The 25,382-nt window shown below is 40.1% G+C and overlaps 1 protein-coding gene across 1 annotated transcript; it reads right to left on the bottom strand.

The window, feature by feature from the left end:
• Positions 1-726: 726 nt before the first annotated feature.
• Tusp (WD40 superfamily protein Tusp) lies at positions 727-25,382 on the bottom strand. The gene is given in 16 exon segments (XM_029311690.2): positions 727-3,898; positions 3,972-4,151; positions 4,270-4,498; positions 4,572-4,685; positions 5,168-6,726; positions 6,728-6,813; positions 6,895-7,072; positions 7,157-7,577; positions 7,675-7,809; positions 7,934-8,022; positions 8,146-8,417; positions 8,518-8,674; positions 9,006-9,113; positions 9,581-9,763; positions 18,519-18,686; positions 24,572-25,382. Coding segments are annotated over 16 exon segments (4,092 nt in total). The 5' UTR covers positions 24,668-25,382; the 3' UTR covers positions 727-3,781.

Raw genomic sequence — 25,382 nt, 5'->3', positions numbered from 1 at the left:
TAATACTGAGACAAATTACTTTGATCAAAAACTGGCTAATTCTTTTATTAAAAGTAAATGAACACTACGTTTTGATCAACATTGTGGTCCTTTTCAAGTGTTATAATTATTCCGCAATTACATTAATTCGAAATGGAGACGTGAAATTATTACTTGTCATGTTAACAATCTGTTGATTGTTAACATGACAAGTGATAATTTCACGTCTCCATTTCGAATTAATGTAATTGCGGAATAATTATAACATTTGAAAAGGACCACAATGTTGATCGAAACGTAGTGTTCATTTACTTTTAATAAAAGAATTAGCCAGTTTTTGGTTGAAGTAATTTGTCTCAGTATTATATATTCTTAAGTTTTAATAAACATAATAATCTATTGTAATTCATAACTTTTCCGTAATTCGATCAATAATAATCGATATAACAAATTTCTTTTTGAAAGTCCTAACATAATATTTTATCTTGATTGTAAAAAAGTTTCTCACATTATGTAATTCAAATAGCGTAGCTAAAATATGATAAAATTAATTAAAATCGTTTTTTTTTTTGCAACTTTAATCGTCCTAAAATGCTAATGCAATGTGGGACAATTTGAAAATCGGAATTTTATTCGGCGTTAAAAGGTTACAGGAAATTATGCTCTTTTTTATATTGGAACAAAAAGTTATTTTTTGTTAAACTATGCGACTATGTGATGGATAGAGAAATTATATTGCCAGCAGAGGAAGCGTAAATCATATATTATACATTTTTATACGTAGTATTTCCTTCTTTATTTACAAATAGTCTCGCGATAATGTATTCGGTAACAAAATTACATTGCACATATACAGAATTATCGTTATAGCACTAAGGCAAGAACTGAATTAACAATATATACGTCATCCGTACGAGAAAAATCGTATTTCCAATTGGATACAATGCTTAATCGTCTTTCTCCTTATGATATATTCAGTCGTAAAATTTACATATAGCGTTTCTTTTTTTTAAGCACAATTCTTTTTATAACGCTACCATTAAGATAAGGAGAGAAACGAAGCATCGAACGTAAAAGGTTAACATATCAAGAATTAACTTTTGAGCTAGGCCGAACATTTTGGAGCTCAGTCACGTGTCAAGTGTATACGCCTGTGTCGCGAAAGATGAGTGAAACAAATTAGGGGAATCGCAGATTAGAGATACACATTTTATGCAATTAACCGCGAATCCTGATGTTTGCACCTTTTTTTACATTCTTGGAAAAACGCATGACTTAAAATGTGCAAATATATTAATAATGTGAAATGCGCGTGAGAATATAACAAGCATTTTATCCGAGATGCGAGTGCTTTCGAGTCATTACATCTCATATGCGGCTTGATGTTGAGTATTAATCTCGTTTGTTTAAATAGGCGGTTTCGGTCAAATGCAAATGTAGGCACTCTATTTTTTTACCAGCATTGAAGCGTCGCGCAAATCTCCTACGAAATACGCTCAAAGTCCTCGAAGAGATTACAAAAGAGAAGTATAACGCGTATTTTTATTTTACTTTTATCTGTACGGATAATCACAGCATCGATTATTTCACTAGAAAATCGTCTTCGCGTTATATCTTATACCAAGGGTCCTCGAATTTACGCGGTGTATAGCATCTTTATGCGAATGTCCAATATTATATGGGATACGGAAAATCGTTAATGCGCGATTTGTTTTTTTTTTTTTTTTTTTTTTTTTCCATATATTTTAATTTACATGAAACTGCTACTCGCGTAAATTCGACAGACCCCGTTTTTTGGGGGGCCTTAAAACGCACAATGATGTAACTTTATGTTGCTCCGCGTGACTCAAATCCGCTTTGCTCGGCTGATCGAAGGATGCAATATTTTTTTTACAACAAATGATGAGATATGTTCGATCGGAATCGGATGGCGCGAGATGATGATGAAGTGCTTAAACGATGCAATGAGACACGACAAACGGTACGGAATTATCCTCCAATCGCGCACCCGTTTCAACTTCAACTTCTGAATACACTTCTGAGATTTCATTTAAACATGTGTGCTTCCTTTCATTCTCTCGCTCCCTCCTCTCTCCCATGTGCCTGTTGTCAAGCTCTTATTCAATGGTATTCAAAAGTTAGCGGGGTGTGTAGACGCGAGAGTAACTTTATATCACTCTGGTGTAATCGTATTAAAGGGAAACTTTCTATTAAATGCGAAACGCGCGCGCTCGCACAAATGGAAGAGAAATCCGCACTCGGAATACAAAATCCTTAGTTCCGTCGTTACGAGAAATTCACGAACTCATTATATATCGATTTAAATATCGGACGAGTTTGAGAAAAAAAGTTCCCTTATTCATGCCAACAATGTAATGCATGTATTTCCAATAAATCCTCTTTCGAATCATCCGCTACGCGAGTTCGCGATGATTCTCGTCGCGACGTTACGTTAAAATAGTGCTCGACGTTACAATTACTTGCTGAAGAGGGTGTGGAGCAATATACGGGGAACGACTAGAGAATCAATCGATCGTCGTATTACGACCTTATACCGTTCGGCATTTCGACGATCTGATGAGAGTTTCTAAAACCGTCGCTAAAATGGATGGATCCATCTCGAACGGATGCAGGATACGGATGTATGTATATGTATATGTAGATTCGAAACGTGCGAAACTCGCGGTGTAAAAAAGGCATCTGAATCCCGAATTACCGTAATTATACGCGCGATGCTGCGGAGTGTGAGAAAATATGGATCCTAACGAGACGTTACGTTTTAAGTTCAGATTTCCGGACGCAGAAACAAACACAATTCTCCGTATCGCGGAACAGAAGTCGCGAGCGGGAATCTTGACTCCTGATGTATAGGACACCGTCGTCAGAATTTTCGACGAATTTTTCCCCGACGACGAACACACTGCCTGCCTTGCGTAGGCCTGATCGCTTTTTTTTTCGTCGACGAAGCGAGCACCACGATGCGATCGTGCGTCGACTCGACTTGCAGTTGCATACGATGCGATTCACATCTCGAGATGCATAATACACACGGTGCATACTTTCGATATCTCGCTCTCTCCTTAGGATTAGTCTGCCCCGTTACCTCATTAATGGCGAAGACAGGCCGGACGTCAAACGTTACGTTACAATCGTTACTCTTATTATCGTTATTATTATTATTATTAGCGTTATCATTATCATTACTATATTATTATCGTTATTTTTACCATTACGCGTTAAGAAACATTTAATTGAACAACATGAAACACTCGCCCGTGCACGTGCGAGTCTGTCAATATAATATAGTGTATATAAAATTCGAATACACACACTCGGCGGAACCACAAAAATGAACGAGGTAAACCGTCAACAGCGTCACTAGACTCCAACGTGTCGCATAAACTATACAAAAATGAGCGCTCGAAGTTGGGAGAAACGAAATATTTTGGACGGTACGACGAAGAAGCATTCAACAAAACATAGCTGCCGACACAAAATCTTTGTATTCCACTCAAATTCAAATCGCTCGCAACTGCACTCGCGAAAATTAACGTACATTTCTTCATTGCACATTGTCCTCGAAACAGCTGACGATCTTCTCTGACGTCCTGGCTACGCGATTTCTTTCACCACGACGCTAGAAAATTACTCGCAAAAAGTCATTATCGTCTCGTCAATATGTTATAACCTCGGACAAGTTAGGTGAACGGAATTCCGTGAACTCTCGACAATTTTGAAGGCCTCGCGCGAGATCTTCCATTCTTAAATTTTCTATAATTTGAACGTATCGTAGAGCGAGTAGTTACTTAAGTCGTTGCGTGACGTTCGCCAGAGCGACGGCGAACGCTTGCAAAGCGCTGAACGGATACTGGAAATCCAACGTATAGGCATTTCCGTCTATTCTTCCAAACTGCATTACCTAAAAGAATTTACAAAAATATTTTACACTCTAATTTGAGAGACCACGAATTTGAGAAGTCGCGCTTCCTTACCTGTCTACCTCTGAACTCAATCTGAAAATTCTTGGCGCTTTCCTGAGTCACTCTGCCGCCGAAATCAAGCTGGTACACTTGACTGGATTCGTTCCACATGGGCGCTTTATTGTGCATCACCAGTTGTGCGTCGCGCCTTATCGCTTCCGGCTTGGAGATTACCGCTCCTCTCTGCTTGAGCTGTAAATGCAATGTCTGCATCTCGGTATCGTTTTCCTCGCGCATTTTTTTCAGTACATCGTGTTTATGGAAACACATTCTTCTTCGGACGTTAAAGATATGTATTTGTAACACCAACCTTCTGACGTAATTGAGCCTTCTGGAATGTTTCTAAGTCTCGATAACTCGTCGTCGACGAGGAGTCGTCCTGAAGAAGACCCTCCTCGTCCGAGCTCTCGCCGCGACTCTTTCGCATCCTTCTGCTCAACAGCGGACTCGACAAAAGCCTTCTACGGATCGGAGAAGCCGACGCCGGTCTCTTGCCTTTCTTAGACGGTGCTGGACTGCTGGGCGAACTCCTCGGCAATCTATATTCATCGAACAGTTATAAATTGTAATGATTCGGGCGCGCATATTTATATCGATAATATGAATGACTACCTTGATGATGGCCTAGGAGAAGGAGGTGGCAAGGAATGACTGTCATCGAAATCTCGAAGTCTCGCTGCGAGACCGTCGAGAGACGAGGCGAATGATCCGCTTGGACTCGATCCTCTAAAATACAATCTCAGTCTTATTATTTGTGTCGCGTACAAAAATTACAGTTCTCTCTCATCGAGATATAATACGATACATTGAAAAAAATATATTGAATTCGAATAAATATTTATTTCAATATACTATCTAAAAAATCATTTATTTAAAACTAATAATATTGATTCGATGTGATAAATATTTTTTTGATATAAGAAAATATTTTCAAAACAAATAAATGTTTATTTGTTTCAAATAAATGATTTATTAGGCAATATTAAAATAAATATTTATTAATTTAATTTTTTTCAGTATACAAATTTTTCGAATTTATTGTACAAAATAAAATGTGATAAAGAGCTTATTAAAAACCAGAAGGGCGAGGTAGAGAACTAGACTTTCGAAATAAAATATAGAGGAATTTTAAAATAATTTTATTGCACATAATATATAATATGTGCCTCTTACTAATTCTTTTTATATCTGAATTTGATTACACTCACTTGACAAGAGACGCGGCTGCTTGCGATCGGCTCGGCTTCTCTCCAGTATGAACTTCATGAACAACATGTCCGTTGCTTTCCTCGCGTTTGTCGACGATCTCGCGCGTCGCATCCTTCGACGGTTCAGATTCCTCGCATTTGACCGCGCTATCCTCGACCATCTCGGAATTGTTCATTCCCACTGTCGTCTCCTCCACATGTTCCGGCAGTTGCGGCGGGGAGGCTATATGCTCGTTGCTCGGAAAGATATCGCTAGAATCCAGACTCTTGGACTTGCCACAGTTGCGCAATCTGGGCGGCTTCGAGCTCGGCTGACTCGCGTCGAGTTGCGGCTGAGGCTTGTTTCTTTTTCGTCGTTTCGTTTTTCGCGACACCAACACCAGTCTCTTGTTCGGCGCGTCCCTGCGCAGCATTCGCAACGCGACGTCGCACGGTACCAGCTGAGCGTCCACCAGGTCCAGATAACCGACGCTGCAACTCCTGACTATCGAGTCGTTGGAGCACATTGGGCCGATACTGATCACAGTTGAGGTTCTGTGAACGCCCCGCGTTAATCCCGCATCGCCGCGGCTGATATCGTCGTCGCTGAATCGCATCAGATCCTCGTCGAGCTTAATGACACCGGGTGTCGTCCCAGCATTCGTCTTACCGTAACACGCGTGACACTTGGGATCCTTTTGTTTCGCGAAACACTGTGTGCACGACGATCCGAAGCACTGTTCGATGTTTTCCGGAAATTGATAGGAACACGCGGGCGACACTATCCCGTGCACGCCGTTCTTAGCGCCGACAAGTAGACCCGCGGCATGTCCGACCTGAGAGGAACCGTTGTTGTTCGACGACGTCGCATTGAAACTCGCCCCGGTATTTTGATTATTCTTACTATGTACAAAACTGTGAGCGTTCTGCGACATCGCGGATTGGTGGACGGCGTTGCTCGCGCACGCCATATTGTTTAGACCGTTCAGGTATACGGCTGGGGTGCAATCGACATTTTCGATGCCGTTCGTAACCGGGCTCTGCGAGATCGAGTACCGACTGCTCGATGCTTCCGCGGTCTGGCCGTTTTGCATGGCGATGATGCTCGTCGGACAAGTACTTGACGTCAGGCTCTTGTCGTCCGACGCGATCTGATTGAGCTTGTTGTTCTCGAGTTCCTTCTTCGTCGGCACGCCGGTTTGCTGAACGTCCGCGAGAACGTTCTTCATCCTCTGAATGCTGTTGGAGTAATCGGTACCCGCGTTCGACGTCGCTATCAACGTCTGCGTAGGCGCGACCGCGTTTTTCGGCGATTGCAGAGCCGGCACGTCGCAACATCGCGGCGGATTGTGTCTCGGTGGTGTGCGATACGTGTTGGTGGGAGCATTCCTAATGTTCTCGTACAGATTGCCCATGTCCTGTAGATCTACGTACGGTACGTACTCGCTCTCGTAGCTTTCGATCTTTCCCAGCGACGTCTCCGTCGCTAGAAATTGGTTTGACATCTGGGACTTGGGTCGACTCGGATGATTCAAACGGGCGTTGCGAGGCGTCATCGGCGCGATCGGCGGCGGTTGAGCCTTCCGGGGTGGCTCGCGAGCTCGTTTCCTGATACGACTCCTCCTCGTCCTCGGAAAATAGATTCGGGTTGAACGTTGGATCCGGACCTGTCGTGACAGTTGCATCGTGTGCTGAGTGGTTTTGTATCTAAAGAAAGAAATCAAAGTCACGCAGCTAGACGAAATTACCTGCGGGTAGATCGTCCCGAAGCTCCGTCATCACGAGCGTCATTTGTCTAGGCTGCAGGTGCAGCAACGACGTTCGATAAGTCACTTGACCTAGGTTCGCGGGGATCGAATCCGCCAGGCCGTGAAACTTGAATTTCGTGCCCCAGATGTTTGACGTTACTTCGACCAGTCTCGCGTGCTGCGACACAGAGATACGCTTATAATGTTCCAACTGCGTGTTTTATTTCACTTAATATAAATACGAGGAAGAATATCGCGTTACCTCCGGCAAGGTATCCACGTATGAGAGATCGTTCGGCTTCTCATCCCGTTCCGTCGCTTCTTCGTTCGATTTCTCGTCCCTTTTCTTCCTGTTCTTCTTCCGGTATCGGGGGGATCCGCATAAATCCGCCGTGTCTTTCTCGGTGTCCGAGCCGTCGCTGTACGATGGACACTGCAACATGTCGTCGAACACTTGTAGAGTTTCCTGGCTCTGCGGATCAAATATCACAAACTCGGGCCGGATCTTGCTGGTCCGTCTGCCTTTGAGAAGTGGCACAAGACCGCCCAGGTATTCCAGATAGAGCGTGTAACACGGCACGGGTTCGACGGCATGTCTAAGCATGGTGCAGTGCAATCGACTACCTCCAGGCGGTGGCCTCGACACGAAGCGTCGCAGTTCTCTCGGTTCCGGGACTGAGCATCTGAAAGCGCCCGAAAGATGCGACATTTATACATAACGTCTTCTCTTTGATTGAATTGAATTAAAAAAAAAAAAAAGCGAAAAGTTCTTTTTTTTACCGTATCGTGTTGGCGAACAGGGCAGCCACCGAAGCTCTCAATCGTGGTGGCAATGGAAGCTGTTGAACGTTGGATTCCCTCGTGAGAGACGCTCTCACCGCTAGCCTCGACAACAGTTGTAGCGAGCCCACTCTCCTGCAAGGAACAATACCTACTTGATTGTCATTCCGCGCATCATCACTCCGGTAACTCTCGAAGTGTCACTTGTATTAAGTATCCGCATTCGCGGAAACGCGATTACGTCGAAATGAGAGATCACCTGGAGACCCAAGCGGCGTGGATGCGCGCTCCGGTCGCTACGAAGAGTCGCCTGTCGTTGTGTCCCCATGTCAACGCCGATACTGGACACTGAAGCGTGCGTTAAGTTTTGTAAAAAAGAAAAATCGTAAGATAAATTATTTAGTCGCGCTCGGAGCGTCGATTTTAATAGACAGATAGATACAAAAATATAGAACATTCTTACGAACGTACTTGCGTGTACGGAATCTCAGTCGTGTATACGAGAGTACCATTAACTGAGTAGAACTTGAGCAGATTCGTATACTCCTGCGGACTTCCCGGGTGTACGTGTTCGGACTCCTTCGTGCCGGCGATAGCGAGAAGTTTTCTAGAGTTGCTCCACTCGGCGTGTAAAGGCGGCTTCAGATTGCTGCGTATCGTAATGGGCGACACGTCGTCGAATGACCGTAACATGACGATGTTGCCGTCAGCAAGACAAACGGCTAGGACGTAATTCCGGTCATCTGCACTCGTACATATGTCACGATGAACGTATGCGTCAATTTCTCTCGACCGGTGTCTATTTTTCGAGAATCTCGAGCCTTTAAAAATCGCGATTCATACCTTTTTGAGATCGGTCACACGTTTCATCCTCATCCATTGTGAATTTTTCGGCGCTCCACGCCATCGACGTGACACCAGCCGCTAGTTGTACCTCCGACACCATAGCCCCGTGGACATCCATCACGATTAACTGGCCCGCAGTCGTTCCGAAATAGACCTTTTTGTTGTAAAGAATAGAGGAAGGATGAATAAAATGTCGTTTTATTTTTCTTCTATCGATATTCTATCTAAAGATATTATGATCCGAAACAAAGAGGAAACTTTTAATTCACTAGATCGCTGTTAAATAAACGAGTGTAACTCAGCCATAATATTAAGAATTTTATTGGGAAAGGATATTTTAAATGCTCATGTTATTGTATTCTAATCGTCAATGAAAACGTGCGAATTTATTGATACGTCGATTGCTTTCTTTCTCAATAATTACAACGTTCATGATAGGTGAAAAAAATCACGCAAAAAATATAAGATTAAAATTTTTTTCAAACCTGCTGATCGTCCGGAGTCCAAATGCCGCAGGTTATCGTCGCTTTGTCGTTGAGCATCGACGACCAATACCTTTGACCGGCGACACTCCCAACCAGAACGAAACCATCCTGCAATAAAACATTGCATTCTCTGCAGCTGATACTTCGTGAAAACGTGCACGTTTACGACGAGCGATCGTAAATAAATACATAAACCTCTGAAGTTTTAACGAGAGCGCGTCTCGACGCATTGAATGAAATGAATTGTGCTTTGATCCGAATGGCGATACTCTACATCCATAAAATAAATAACCATCGATTTATCGGACTTAATTCATTTAAAGAAAAACAGAGATTATTCTCTCTTTATTATACATATATTATATTATATTATGTGTACACATATATATATAATTTATATATAAAATATATGTATATAATACACTTTCAAAAAATATATAAAATTAAAATTTATTTTATAATTCTGTATTTTTTACTTTAATACTTCTTAAATACAATAGATATTATAACATTGGTGCTATTGAGAAAAAAAATCATAGTTATCATTTATACACTCAACATGTACTATAATTTACCCTGTAACATATAAGAGCCATACGACCATCGTGGGACCAAGAAAAATGTGTAACAGGTGTGCTTCTGTCGTTGATTAATTCTATACTCCATCGTCCGTCGTATTTGATCCAAACGAAGATTACACCCGAACTGTCGCACGAGGCTAGTTTCTGGTAGGGTTCGTTCCATTTGACGAGTATCACCTGTAATCAGGTAGACGAGATTTATAAACTAAAAAAGTTAAAATATTAAAAATTGTATTAATTACGAAATCTCTTATAATGGTATTATTTCTTCAATTTTTGTAAATTTTCATAAACATAATAACAAATCCCAAAGCTAATATTTTTCATGCTGCCAGCTTTAATTACATTGCCATAAATTGATTCGGTATTTCATCTTAAACTCTGTAACTAATTTTATGGGCAATCTAATCAGCAAGCCTAAGCTTAATTGGTATCTTCAGCGTTCTCGACGAACATTTTTCATTCTTAATCAAGATTCTTCCATCGTTTTTCTTTCTTAAATAAATGCGCGAGATAATTAATATGATAGGTAATTGATAACCATCGATCAAAATATCGCTTTACTGCTGTTTTAATTACGAGACGTCGTTTCGAGCGTGCGTAACTTTCCTCGAAAACTCTGAAAGGATTAGTCCTTCGAAAAAGGCAATCGGAAAGTGTTTGAAGAGATTAAATCAATCCTTCGAGAAAGGTAATCGTGACCCTCTTTTTTAAGGACTTATCTCGCGCTATCGGTGGCTGAGGCGAGTCTTGCATAGGTCAAAGTCGAGATGTGTGCGCAGAGATATCTACAAAGTGTCATTGCTCCATCGTCGATCGATCGCCTTCTATTGCGGTGACGAGCGAACGCTCGTCTATATATTTTTATCATGCTGATACGGCAAATAGAAGTTTATCGGAAAATTAATTTCTGGAATAAAATATTAGATAATTTGCACTATGTGCTGTTCTCGTTGAGGACTATTTATATATCTTTGCTAATTATAATTAATTAAGTGTAAAAAACGAGAGATAAAACTGAAATTTCGGCAGATTTTTTAAATCGCTCGAATTTATCTTGTAATTTGTAATAATCTATCTTTCCATTTTGTATTTTATTCGTTTATCGTGTTTCACAGATTTTTAACTCTCAATAAATTTTACGTTGCTCCACAAAATTATAAAATGATAAGCTCTATAACATTTTTCTTCGGATTACAAATTACCTTTATCTTTTTCCGATTTTTTAAATGCACGATAGATTAATTTTTCTACGTAAAATTTTTTTTCGTTCGTATTCTTGAAAAAACGGAAGTGCGAACCAAGTCACGAGGATGAACAGCGAAAAATGAGAACGTGGATGGCGTACGTGACGGCAAAGATGTATGTGTCTGCACACGTATTTACACACGCGCGCGTATGTGTGTGTAGGTGTATATATGTGTGAAAAAAGATTCGAAAAGTTATCGATAGTCTCCTAGAACAATTTTCTACCATGTATCGTTGTACAACTGTATCATTCTGTGATTGATTAATCTGTAGGTTGTCGCAGATTTATCTTTCTCTTTGGAGAATTGGTGCTTTTTCAAATATTAAAAATTGTAAAAGTCGCTTATGTGAACGTAATAATAGAAGCCATTTTTGTCCCGCAGATTATTATAGAATACACATACAAGCTCATACATATACATGCAAGCTTTTATAGCGTCGTTATATTTAATTATTATAACTGAGGATTTTATTTAAATCAGAAAGAAATTGAAACGGCATATTAAAAGAATGAAAAAAATCTGCATGAAAAAATCTTATTAGCAAATAAGAAAGTTTTTTCTGTTGAATAAAAGTTTGATCCCATCTGATTTTAAGTGCGGAATATCGCCGATAAACGAAATTGCCTTATAGGATAAGCTCCCGCTTGATGGGAATAAACGGGATTTTCCGTGTACTCTCTATAAGCGCAATAAAATCTGTCTAGAGACACAGGTTGTAAATTGCATGATCGTGCGAGAAAGTCGCTGATAGTATGAGCGTGCTGATCAATAGAAGAACCTCATATAGGCGTTTTCGAATTTTTCGCGATATCAAAATCGTGCCGAATCTGAGATCGTGAGATACGTCCGAAGAATATATTAAAATTAAAAAAAATCGTAAATTTTATATATGTAATATACATAGTATATAACTTTCTTTTATAAATTTAAACTATTAAATTATATAGGCACGTTAAATTGCATGTCAAGTGTACTTTTACACTTTTGAATTTACATTTGGATTTTTAAAGTCGCAAGCTTCAATATAGATTTTCGATATAGATAGCTAGGTAAATCGGAGAGGAACCATATTCTGGCGGGCTGGATTTGTGCGGTCGCTATACGTACAGCTACAAATTGACGCAACGGTCTATTTTGAGCGAGACGCCGGCTCTTGTAATCGCATTCTGCAATGGAACGTACGATGGTATTATCAGCTTTTATACGCGACACCCCCGCACTTTTGTTACGTACACACCACATTGGGTCGCAAGTAGAAAGTCATATTTTCTGTACAGATTTTTCGTTTAATCATGGAATACGAATAGTAGCACCCCTGCTTGATCTCTCACACTCTCTCTGTCTCTCTCTTTTGTCTTCTTTATTCTCGTACAACGCTTATTGTATGAAGCAGGAAAGAGAGAGAGAGAAAAAACGAGAAAGAAGGAGAGAAAGGGCGAATGCAACGACGCGCCTGATAATTCGTCGTAATTGTATTTTCGAACTAAAAGGCGCCGAATGGGAGTGTTACGGTATGTTGTCCCTATTCTTTTTTTTCCTCTCTCCCGCTCGGTTAAGGTTCGTTGAGAGTTCTACGACCTGTGACGTATTGCCGCTTTGTATTTTGCCTTTTCCGTTTTCGATGCAACCGTACAACTCCGGGAATGAAAAAGTCCGTGCGAGCGAAAAGATGTAAAAGAAATTATTCAAAAGAAACGCTACACTTTTTTTCTCGTTTTCTCTCGCAATATCGTTCTCTTTTGCTTCTTCCGCGTAATTTTCTAATCTTTATTCCGAGGAAAAAGCACGAGAAAAATGCCAAGTCTCGCGTTATAATGACATCAAGTTTCATACTTCTATATCTCTCGCTACCGTGCATTATTCACGCAGATCCCCCGCCAATTTATATGCAGAAATGCATATTGATAAAGGATGAAAGACGGGGAGAAGACTTACATTCTTCTCTCTCTCTCTCTCTCTCTCTCTCTCTTTTCTTCTCTATTTTAATATACCGCAATTTTATTCGCCAAGCCGTTACTTTTCGTCCCGAAAGCAGGGGCAGATTGTCACGTAATCCTTTGACTGCTAATGCATTGCGGTAAAGACTGCAGCAAGTGCCAGAGCCTCGGCGAGCTCGTTTGGTAAATCAATGATGCTCCTTTCTACACTCGTTCTTTTTCAGTGTCAAGGTAACTCCACACGTTCGCGTATACCACGAGAAATATTTCTCTCCCTCTCTATCTATCCATCTTTTGCCGGCACCTTCTTTTGGCTCCATTTCTCACCTCGTGATTTATGACAAACCCCTCCGTAAATTAAAATTTACACCCTCCAAGATTCCTGCATTACTTATATATATATTGCATGTACGGAACATTTTACACTTATAGAGAAATGAGTCGAAAAGCGCGCAAATAGAATATATTTTGTTCCTCGCGCGTGCAATAATTTATACAGTCATATTGCATAAAAAAAACTTTAATAAATGGTATCTGAATTTTCTTTTTCCTTGATCTTTTTTTTAGAAATTATCTCCTCCTCGGAATAATGTAATGTTCATTAAGATGTTAGAATTGCGAGAACTGCGGCAGATAAACATGTTAATTCCGCGCGTACGCTCTCGAAATTGTAGATACATAGTATCTTAATTAATTACATCAATTCACGCGCACGTTTGCCCCCCTCGTTGACGCTACCTCACGTGCTTTTCCGCCATCGAAATATCGCCGGTTTCGCGATCAAAGTGTATTGAGTCCGCGGGATGAATAATTTATACGTATAATACAATATCGTCCGTTTAATATTCCACAGAGTTGGTCCTTCAGCACGATACGCTCGTTTTAACGGCTCTATTCTGAATGTTAGACCACAGTACACTTATCCCCGAGGGATTAGCGAGTACGTATAGTTAGCGAGGTTCCGGCTTTCGCCGGGGTTCCACTTGGAATCTCTTCGACGTTACTTATACACGAAAGGGAGACTCTCCGAGAGAGGGCTAATGATGTCAGCACGTGAAAAAGAAATGTCTCGGCCAACATCAAAGTTTCATTTACTCCGCGAGTAACGAGAGATATTACATCCGTCGGACTGATCTCTTTTTTGATGGATCGCAGTAATAGTATAAAAACATAAAACCAGCTTAGAGGCACACGTGCCAAGAAGGTCTAGTTAAAATCCGGTTGAAAGCTGGACAAAAAGGGCGGGTGAATGTTTCACCGGATGCATGGTTATGTCGGAAATGTTCAATGTGACTAGAATTTTCCCTCTCCTCGTATCTGTATTTCATCGTCGCAGTTATTGTGGACAATTTTTTGAACACTCATAATAAGGGATTTACAAAAAGAAAAAGAAGAAAGAGACTTTTCGGCGGAAATCAGTTAGTCGTACAATTGCGCGTCGCGGAAATTGTCAGTGCTCGAATAAGTGACAGCTACTGTATAAGGAGTGCAGATATAATCGTGCTATCGATTCGAGGTCCGAACATGGCTGGTACGGCCTAGAACAGAAATAACTGAAAATACAGCCCTATAAGTCGCCGATGGCAATCTAGAAAAGAGAGAGAGAGAGAGAGGAAGAAGGGCGACTTTGTGTCCCGAATTGCGTCGAACCAAATTGCTTTCTCTTCTGCTATTTTAGAATATTATTTATAACACGGAGGATGATGTTTTATCATAGTACAGGAGCCTGCTATTTATCCTAGGGTATATATATTCGAAGCGTGCTGTCCTCTATTTTTAGACAATGCCGGTGTAAAGATATAGCGTGTTTGTGTAAAAGGTGAAAGAAAAAAAGTAACGTTCCGTCTATATAAAAGAGAAACGTTTCTAGAGAAGTTGTAGCCACGGAAACGGAGGGTTGAGAACCGCGGTCTTAAAACAGCACTGCGTGCCAGATCGATACCATGGCGGCTACTACCCTTAAACTCTGAAATGTGGACCGAAGTGTTGTGGACGCAAAATTCTAAGCTTCCATCGACACTCGTCGTCGTAGTAATGTTGTATATATGAAAGAAAAAATAGAAAAAAAATAAAAGGAGAAGGATAATAAAAATAAGATGAGAGACTTTTTATACTTGCGGATCGTTCGAGCGGACAGTCAAGGGGGCGAACCGTCGAAAAGTCTGTCGGAACCTCAAACATATTGTTTTTTTATTAACTTTTGACCGTGATGAACGAGCTTTACTTCTTCTTCGACATTTTAGTTTTATGTCGCGCGAAGAGCATCGCGCACAGTTGACTTATCTATCTAGCTAGCGCGAATGCATAATTCACCCGTATAAATTATAAATCGACGTGACATAACGAAATACGTATACGAGTCTCTTCGTCGCTCTTCCGACGTAACTTTATTCCGACCTGCTTTTTCTCGCTTGTCAGGACCGTTTCCTTCGTACATGCACTTTGTGTAAGGCGATCGTCTCTCGTGCCTGCGTGTCGGTCCCGTGTTGACTTATTGACTGAAGTCCGTTAAACGAGGCGAAAGGTCCATGGGGTCCGGGAAAGTTAACAGATGAACACAAGGGGGGACACGTGAGCCGATAACACACACGCATACTCACACATATATACACAGATAGGCGTACATACACGTCGTGTGCACGCGTGCCACTATCGTGTCCGGAGCAGGCGCCGATGGGCGGGGGTGGCTGATCTCGATTTAATTAACGCCGGTTTAAATGCCGTCGAACAATTTACCAGCAGCTTCGAATGCCTCATAACTGAGTAAGGTATTGGCTATTACGCGAGTTTGATACGAGGTCGCGGAATAGAATCTGATGAACCGATATTTATATACATATCGGATAGAATGGATAGAAATAATCGATTGCGCAAAATGATAACAAATTTCATCCTGGCTTTTCTCATTTAGACATTTTTAAACATTTTTAAAAATGTTCATACTCTTTCGCCTCATACTTTAGCGGTATTACTCGAAGCGTTCCATCGCCGAGAGGAATGTCTCGTCAAGAATGACACACCTCCCGGAGTGGACGAGGAACAGATTCCTCGCGCGAACGCGTCAACGTCTCATTTGTCACGTCACGTGGAGTGCGTTCGCAACCCTTACGTACAATCCACGATGTCTGTTCTCGCCCCTCGCGTTCCGCTATGCCACAGAAGCAACCCCTCAAATAGAAGTGGCTCGTATCCATAAAAGATAGGGGACGAGAGTAAAGTGCGCACTGTGATAGTAAGCGCCATGCGTTCGCACCCACGAATATCACGTGCAATGCGTTACATCCAGGAGCGAATCTCTGCGTATCTCGGCGAGGAAAAAGATTTTTTTGAATCGCGAAATAATGGAAAAAAAAAAACATGGCGCGATTTATCTCGCTGTGTACAAGACTACCACGTTTATCCTTATTTAATGATCTTCGTATCTAAAGCGCCATACATTATTCGTGGACAGGTGCCATTACTCGCGTTCTATTGTAATGCTTCCGTTCTGCTGGAAAAGAGACGGCGAAGATCTGGGGAGTATTACGCGAACTTTTCGAAGAGGATAAAACGAAAACGCTACCTATACGTAATAACGCGCGAATGTACGGAAGGAAGGAAGGAATGCAGAGCGAGGAGGGTGCAACCCCCGAGATTTTAAGCCGGTGATATTAATATTGGAGAAGCTGACGACGGAGTAGCTCGACGTGTGCATGTATATGTATGTATGTATGTATGTATGTATGTAGGTGCTGTAAATCGCGCGACATGGATAGGTAAGGCCTATGAGTGCCTGCAGGCAGTTTGTTAAAAGCACGCGCCATACGGCTTAATATCGATTAAGAGCCACAAAGGACTCCTGTTTCGCTCTGGCCGCTTACTATCGATACCGAGATTACACCAAGTTTCGGCCACGGAATTGCCAATGCGTATACAGCAACGATGGTATATATACACGCAATATACGTGTTGCAAAACTATTTAATCACTTTGTTCGAAATATTAGCGAACTTTGCAACTATTATCTGCAATGCTTCGCAGGTGAATTTAAATCGTGGTATTTGCATGATAAATTAATCGAGAATTAGAAACCGTGAAATGTAGGTATAAACAATATTAATCTATCATTAAATCATATTATATACCATATATATATATATATATATATATATATATTTCAATTGGGAAAATTTGTTGCTTTATTTATGGAAACATCAATGTATAGTATTACGATATATGTATAAAATAATTTAGAAATAAATGAACCACGTTGATTGAGTTGAAATTCAAGGCTCAATTTTTTTAATATAAATGAAGACAGCTTTATACAGTTCGTACGTTTGAAGTTTTAATTACAGCTTGATTAGTTAATGGCACTTTTTAATATTACCAAGCTAGCATAAATATGATTTAAATTTAGATAATGTATTAACAGTGTTTCTAACAATGGTAAAAAAGAAAAGAACATTCATGAAAAATATCATATTTTTTATGTCTATTAAATATTTTTTCAACTTTCAATAATTTGATCATCTGTGTTTAATTAAAAGTTTTCATGTGATTTATCTATTCTTTAAAAGTTGGATAGTTGGATCAATTTTAACGAGGATAAATGAACCAGTTTTAACGGAGATGAATTTCTATTTCAAGTCATATATTTTCAAATAAATAGATTGTAGGACAAATTATATACTTTTTGTGTCAAAGTAAATAGAGTGCATTTAAAATATCGGAAATTTCTTAGAGAGTGTTCGACTTGTTAGAGAGTGAAACATATAAGCGTTAATAATTATGAATGAATTTTAAAAGCATTTTGATAATTAATTTAATATTAAATAATAATTTTATTTTTCTCATTATCTTATTTATTGAATGTTCAAAAAAAATTATTTAGATTTCACTAAAAATTATAATATCCACTTTTTCTCTCTCACTCTTTCTCTCAAAGATTGATTTAGATTCAATTTTCGAAAAATATACAGTTTGTCTCTTCTCCATATTTTATCTTTTTATTTTATCTTAAGAGAAAAATGAATTCTAATCTTTTAATTTGTGATTTACTTTCTCTCCTTTGTATTAATAAAAAATTTTACTTGAATAAAAGTTATAGTGAGTAGGATAATGTAATATTAAATAAACGTAATGTAAAATGTATAATTAAAAAAGATGGTTCATCTATGCCCTGATATTATTTTATACAATATGTAATATTTAATATACCGGTCTCCTATAATATTTTTCTCTAACGATTCAATGCATTATCGCAGAAATTCCTATCTACATCGCGCAACCATCCAATTTCTTTGTCGATTTAATTCACGCATTCTGTGATCGTTTCGGCGACTGGTATCGAGCAGATAAAGTGTATACACATTGGCTGCTACTAAATGATAAGCCTCTCGTGTTTCCCTTCATATTGCAAAGTAATGATAGATAGAACGTTGCTCGCGTCAAAGGACCCGATTTCGAGAACCGTGAAATCATGATAGCATTTGTCGAACGTATCGATCATCATATATTTAATCTATAAATTATTATTTTGGTATCGTAAAATTTTTCGAGTTATAGAAATGTGTAAAAGAGGAAAAAAACATTTTTTTGTATTAATATCTAATCCAAATAAATGAAAAAAAAATCTAAAATAAAAAAAAATGAAAAAAGTACATTGGCATTCTCAAAGAGGAAGAAATAATTAAATATCCGTTTCGCTCAAACGTTCCTGATGAGCGATTTAACAAGAAGTTAAAGGAGAAAAGCGATACTCACTTCACTACGGTGCCCTCGGAGGTTGTAATTTGCTCTGAGTGGAAGTTCCGCGGTTCTGGTACGACAATGCGATGTAGTAAAAGTCACCCCTACCAAGCCGCGAGCATTGCCGGTAGCCAACCATCCTTCTTGGTAGTAATTTGTACGATCGAGTTTCCATCCTTCATCCTAGCAAATAAGAGGAGTCGACATGTTCGTTATTCCTTCTTGCGAAAAGTAACGTGAAATTTTTTCAAGCAACGACGTCAATCATGATACCGCTATCGCGATTTGTTTTAATGACTGTAAATGTGGAAAAGAGCCATCATGCAGAATATTGTGACCTATTCTATTTAATGATTGAAGTCGTCGACTAGAAAGCGTTTTAAATCAAATATCCTTTGAATTTGCACAAATAAATTAGTGCGTTATCATACGTGACACAAAAAGGTCGTCACGTATAATTCGTTATCTGCGTAATTTAATACGAAAATTTAATTAGAATATATAGCGTTTGCACGGTCAAGTTTATATATAAAAGCAATAGATCGAGCCGGAAATGATCAATAAGTTAATTAATCGATTACCGCATTTTTTAAATATAAGATCACACAATCGTTCAGCTAAAATTGAAGATGTTTGTCAGAATATTCTGCACCGCTATTTGTTGGCACATAATTTTGAACTGAAATATAATACAGTCAGGTGGCAAGGGCTTCGAAAATGCTGAAAAGGGGTTTCAGCCACCAATTTACATAGATGTAATTACTCAAGACAGCCCGAATCCTTAGTAATATCGATACACATGCGCGCTACAAGAAAACACATCAAGTTTATCTACCGTTTAATATCCTAAACTTTTATCGAATAAAGAATTTTTACGATATTTCTGTAACACGAAAACAAGATTAAAATTATATAAGCGCGTGTTCTGGACTTTGGTTTTGGCACAGGAAACAATCGCAAATGCAGGAAATATTCGATATGGATAATTTGTGCCCGTCTCTTCCCTCTTTGGCATCTTTCCCATCGATAGACGAATATATATCTCTGTAATTCGCTGCAATGTCGAATACGACTATTTTAAGAGAGCATTTGGATTTTACTTGTTAATTAACACCTTTGACTAAAAAGAAACGTCAAAAACAGAGTTTATCATTCATTCTTTGTAACGTATTGGAAAGAAATAACATGTAACTAAATATTAAAAGAAATCAAGAAACAAAAGATATTTCTTTTTACCATACTTCTTGACTTTTCGCATTTATATCAAAGCTTTCGAAGGTAGGATATAATATAATCCTTCTTTCTCATTCGCGTTTGAAGTTTTCCTTGAAATGTCGCGCGTGCGAGATAACGTAAATTATACTATAGAATTTCATTAAAATTTCAAATTTAATTACAGCTAAAATACACGTGTACTTTGTGGCTCCTAGTAGACAAGTTCGCATATTTCTGACAGTTCGTGCATTCAGTACCGGGTTGCCAGTATAATTAAAACGCTATCTAACAGAGCTGTTTTACGCAGCCATAATGCGATGACATCCAAGAGGATACAACTACTCTGAAGCAAGAGTAGCGATGCGAGGTAACTCGATAGCTAACTTTCGTAGATAACTATCCGAAATAATGAAAGCTGGATGCGAAAACGCTGCGCGCCGTCAAACCTCGAGACAATAATCCTTCGTAGTTATAGTAAAAAATTAGTGTCCCGCTCGTAAATCTTCGTTAACGTCCCAAGCTTTGTTGCGTGGTCCTCGCAGAATCGCATCCCCGATTTATATCTCGTCGCGTCGCGTCGAGACGAAATAACGTTTCGCAAAACGGCGCGGCGTGATCGATGACCGCGAGGGAGGTTTTTATTTGCAAGTCACAGAGTGATATAACAAATAGGGAGAGTGTGGTTAGGGAGTGGGAGATGCAGGGAAAGAGAAATCAGCGGTAATCCAATCTTCGCGAACACGTTGGAAATGCAATTCGCGGAAAATCGAAGGCAAAAGGGAGGAGGTCTCGATTGGTGGAAATCGATGTTGCGCGAAGACGGGACACCTTGTGGAACGAATGCGAAACGTGAGCGAGGCTGACCGGAAATTTTCTCTTTTTTTTACACCGCGAAAGAGAGTTTAGTGCGCTTTCGAAAATGTCTCGGTGCAATTTTCTGGCGAACAATAGCGCGCGTATAGTAGTGTAAAGCAGCGGCTCTTGATATAATGACATTATCGATTTGCGGACGCGCGATTCACAATAAGTGTGAGTATAATGGAAATGTATATGGAATAGGGAGTGGAGGGCGGATTATCCCGGTCGCGCGTACACGCGACCGTGATCCACGTGAAATCTGCGCATGCTAATTTTCTGTCAGAGTTACGTATTTTTAACAAAGTCCTCTTTCATTCTAGAGAAAAGAAAATAATATTTAGATTGAATAAAAAAATCTTTAGTCGCAAAATTTATTCACTCGCGAAGTGGCGAGAACGATCGATGCTTGATCGACGCATATGGTTCCTTCTAATGGATCACCATTTATTCTTTGCGACCTCTGTCAAGGTGACATTGAAAATTTATATCGCGCGTAATGGCTTTCGGACATTTTCGGTCGAGAGACCTCTATTATACATAAATTCGTAAAATATCGGCGTTTCGCTATACGAATCACAATAACTTACGATAACAACCGTGTAATCAGGCACGGAAAGTATTACTTAATGAAATCGGAGAAACAAAATGATACATTGCGTACCGATTGCGAATTCTTCCCCCGGGAACGGTATAGACTGCGAGCGATTCGATCGAATTCGCTCTCTGCTAAGTCAATTATTTTTCCAGTAATTGAGCCTCCCTCCCTTCTCGCTTCTCCACGCAGGTTTTCATCGCGCTTCTTCCTGCGTCCCGAGGGCCGGGCTTCCGTTCAAATCGTTGATCGGCAGATTGGCAGTCTCCGGCGGTGAATTAGAATAGGCGCGAGAGACGACGAGAAACGTGCTCGTCGATCGAGAAGCCGTAATTAATTCTGATCGATTGCCTCGTCCGAGAGTTCGGTAATCAAATTAATTCCTGTTGTGCGTTGCACATGTATACGTATGAATATTTAACCGGAAAGACATGAACAGGTCGTGTCAAAAGAGAAAGAAAGAGAGAGACCGAGAGCTTGAAGCTTAAACGAGCTTTAGAACGTTTGTGAAAAAATTATTTTCAAAAGCAACACTTCATAACATATTCAACAAAAAATAATTTTTTTTCTTGAAAATTAAAGGAAGAGAAAAATCGCTTTCCACATGTTTTTAATATCAATTTTAAACTGCTTTATATAATTTAAAAAAATTTAAATTATATAAATAGTGTGTAAATTAAAATAATTGTGAAAATCACTGACAATACGAAACATTTTTTAATTGTTTATTCGAATTTTAGCGGTTTACAAATCGCTAAATAGAAAAACCTCATATTAAAAGCTTTCAAATTAATATAATCAAATTATAATATGGCAACATTAAAATTTAAAAGATTAAAAAGATTTGATATATATTTAATATTACAAAATTAACGAGTTTAATATAGCGGATCTTTAGCATAAAGTAATGAATATATAATTAATTATTGTACAAGCTTCTCGCTGTATAATATACTCATTGTTTCATCATGTAAATCCTTAATCTTTGCAACAAAGTTTTTTCCGAGAATTAAAAAGTTTCAGAATATAATATAAAATTTTGTTAACACATCACATATTATAATTACCTATAACACGAAAAGTTTCTTTTTTTACAAAACTTCAAATTTCTCAAAATTGTAATATAATAAGAATAAAGCATTTCTGAATAAAAAAAGTGTTGGAATATTACAGGAAATAATTATTCTCCTCTTTGGAGTTTTTTTTTCTATTGAATCGTGTTATCGGAAAGAGAGCCACGTGTCATTTAACCGCGAGAATCATTTACCCGCGGCGGAGTAAATGGAAAATTTCCTCAACGCGAGAAGAAATTTCGCGGTTGCACACCCGCTTCTCTCGGGCGGATGCACGCGGTACCAATTCGTGTTTCTCGATGACCTCGGTAAGTGGCGCGGAACAAAGCCCGTCGCGGGAAACTTGGGCACTCGTTAGTCGGTCCGTGAAAAGATCCACTCGAGACGCCAAGCACGGGGCTGCTATCGTCGCAAAGTCAGATTTTACACCACGACGAACCCTCCACCGTGAAATCCTTCACCCTTGCAACGTCTCGCCCCCTGCTCAACCCCTTCCTTGAACTCCGCAGAAACGTGCACACACCTCGTCCTGATATATTCCAATCTCCGTTCGTGGCTGTTTTGATGCGGTCGTTTTCGATGGCGTTATTGACTTGCGAGACTTCTTGCTGTTTCACAAAGAGACTTCCTCGAAAATTGACGAGATCCTCGTCAGGAATTGCATACCCATTGGATTACATGTATATCCGTATATCTATTAACGATTTTATAAATACACAGAGTCTGACGTAATCCCATCGTTCGCCATTATGCGGTAGAATTACGAAACAGCAATAATTTAATTAATTGCAACCGCGGATAAGGATTCGTTTCAGGTCGTAAAATGATACACAAGGCTGCAAAAAGAGTTAATTTTCCGTCGCATTTGATTCTCATACTTGGAAATCGGTGAGTCAAGCTTGTTTTGGTAAGCTCATGCAACCTATTGTACTTCTGAATGTTACAATCAGGTAGTAGAATCAGGTTTTCGTGAATAAGTTACAGTGTAGCTCTAAGCAAACGAACCTGAGCTAATTGCTCTCGCTGTTTCACGCGAGACGGGACAAATTAATTTCGCGCGAGGTCTCGCCCGAAGGGCCGACAAGTTTTATCTAATCGTCGTCGTCGTTTATTCCTCCCCCACGTTACCCGACCCAGCAGGGCAGCTAGGTATATGTGTCAAAATGCGGCAGCTGCATTTTTATTCGCGTCTATATATTCCGTTTTACTGCAACGCGAGGCCGGCCGAGCTATTTCCGTTAATGTTTATAACTTCGTTTTCTTCCCTTCAGTATAAATGACGAACGCGAATGTCGCGAAATGAAATTTTATCGTCAAATCGGAGTCAAAAATTCAGCGTCCCTGAGTCGCGGATCTTCCCGGATATATTTTTCTAAATGGATATATTAAATGTGTAGATATACCGTCTAAAGGTAGAAGGTTGACTCTCTTTGACGATGTCGACATGCAAAAATAACTATGGACATATCTTGCGGCAGATTTTATGTAAATTCGCAGGCAGAGAAGCGGAAACGGAGATGAATCCTTTTCGCTTCGCATAGATTGAGAATTTTTTATCTGATACTATACGCGATACTTTACGAATATATGCAAACTTATTCAACAACTCGCTCGCAATGACTATTATCCACAACGCGCGCGTTGTGTAATAATTCTACGCCGCTAAGTTGTTGCATAACTTACGCTAATACTTTAATTCGTATTGTTAACGATTGCAAGCGACACGGTATCATTTTACCTTGTGACTCGTGGAATGCTATTAAATGTATTTTTAGCCTCTTGCATTTGCGCTGGATTAAATGTATCGAATCTATCACACGTAGAATAACAACATTTTTTCCCGGCCGATTTGAGGAGATAGCGTAATTTTATTTCATATATATTCATGTACTTTAGACGCGACAAATGAAAATCTATATCTATATGAACATGACGAAGCGAAAGCAAAATATATTGATGAAAATGATCGAGTATAAGTAGAGAAAAAACCACAAGATATGCTGACGCATCTGACATTATTGGATCATTTATACAGGATGTTTCTAAAACTATGTCAAAGATTTTAAGGATGTATTCCAGGAGTAAAATTAAGAAAAAAAGTTTCTTTAAACATGGATCCAAAAATGCTTCTCGTCCGAGTCATAGCCCCCTTGAAGAGGGATGAAAAAATTGAAAAATGTATTGTAGTTTTCGATTCTACAACTCGGAGGAAAAGCATTTTCGGACCTATACGTTTACAGGGACTTTTTCTCTGATTTTGAGCCGCAGAATACGTCCTTAAAATCTCTGACATAGTTTTCGAGACGCTCTGTATACCGAAAGAAATTTACCTCCGGCGACTCGTCCGGCACTTTGCCCATCCAGCTGAGCGACAGGATATTGCAATCGCACTTGGCGTTGTTATTCTTCTCAAAGTGCAAATGCATGGTTGCGACGCGATCGGTCTCTCCGTCGGCAGGTCCATCAATCTATCGAATCGGCACCGTTTCCCGCGGATCGCTGCCCCGGATTCCACGTCGCTCTTTCCGCGAGCATCCTCGAGCGCGCCCTCCTGCACCCTAGGTTCCGTGACGGATCCCGTGATCGATAATCGAATCACACAGCTCGCACGTCAGCGCGCCCGCACGCGACCAGCCGACCAGCAGTCCCTCATGGCCAACCCTCGTGATTTCAAATTCGGGGAGGTCGTATTCTCTCCTTCTCGCCGAAGGGAGGAACGCGTCGCGCGCTCTCGGCGCGTCTATATACGATATATCACCCGGCTCGGAGAGAGAGAGAGAGAGGAAAAAATTATAGCAGCCGCACGTATATCTTCGTGCACCACCACCACCACCGGGAAAGGAGAGGACCACCGCCTCTTCGAAGGCACCCCTGGATTTCCGCGCGCAACTCTCAGTTTATCGCTGTTCGCCAATCCCCGATCATTTGTTTCTTATCACGACCGCCATTTTGCCGCCCGAGACGCTACTCCACCTTTCGGGGTTGCCGATCCCCGCGCTTTACGTGCGGGTGGACGTGCGTGTCTCTTTCTCTCTCTCTCTCTCACTCTCTTATTTTCTCTTTCCTTCTCGCGCGGTACTCCCGACGCGCGCGCGTATCTCCGACGCGAGCGTGCGTCCGACTGAAAGCTCGCCGCCGCCG

The sequence above is a fragment of the Nylanderia fulva genome, unplaced genomic scaffold (assembly GCF_048542155.1).
Source record: "Nylanderia fulva isolate GAGA-0341 unplaced genomic scaffold, ASM4854215v1 Scaffold8, whole genome shotgun sequence".
Classification (NCBI taxonomy): Eukaryota; Metazoa; Arthropoda; class Insecta; order Hymenoptera; family Formicidae; genus Nylanderia; species Nylanderia fulva.
Note: the sequence above shows the minus strand (reverse complement) of the source record. Positions and strands in the feature narration are given on the sequence as shown.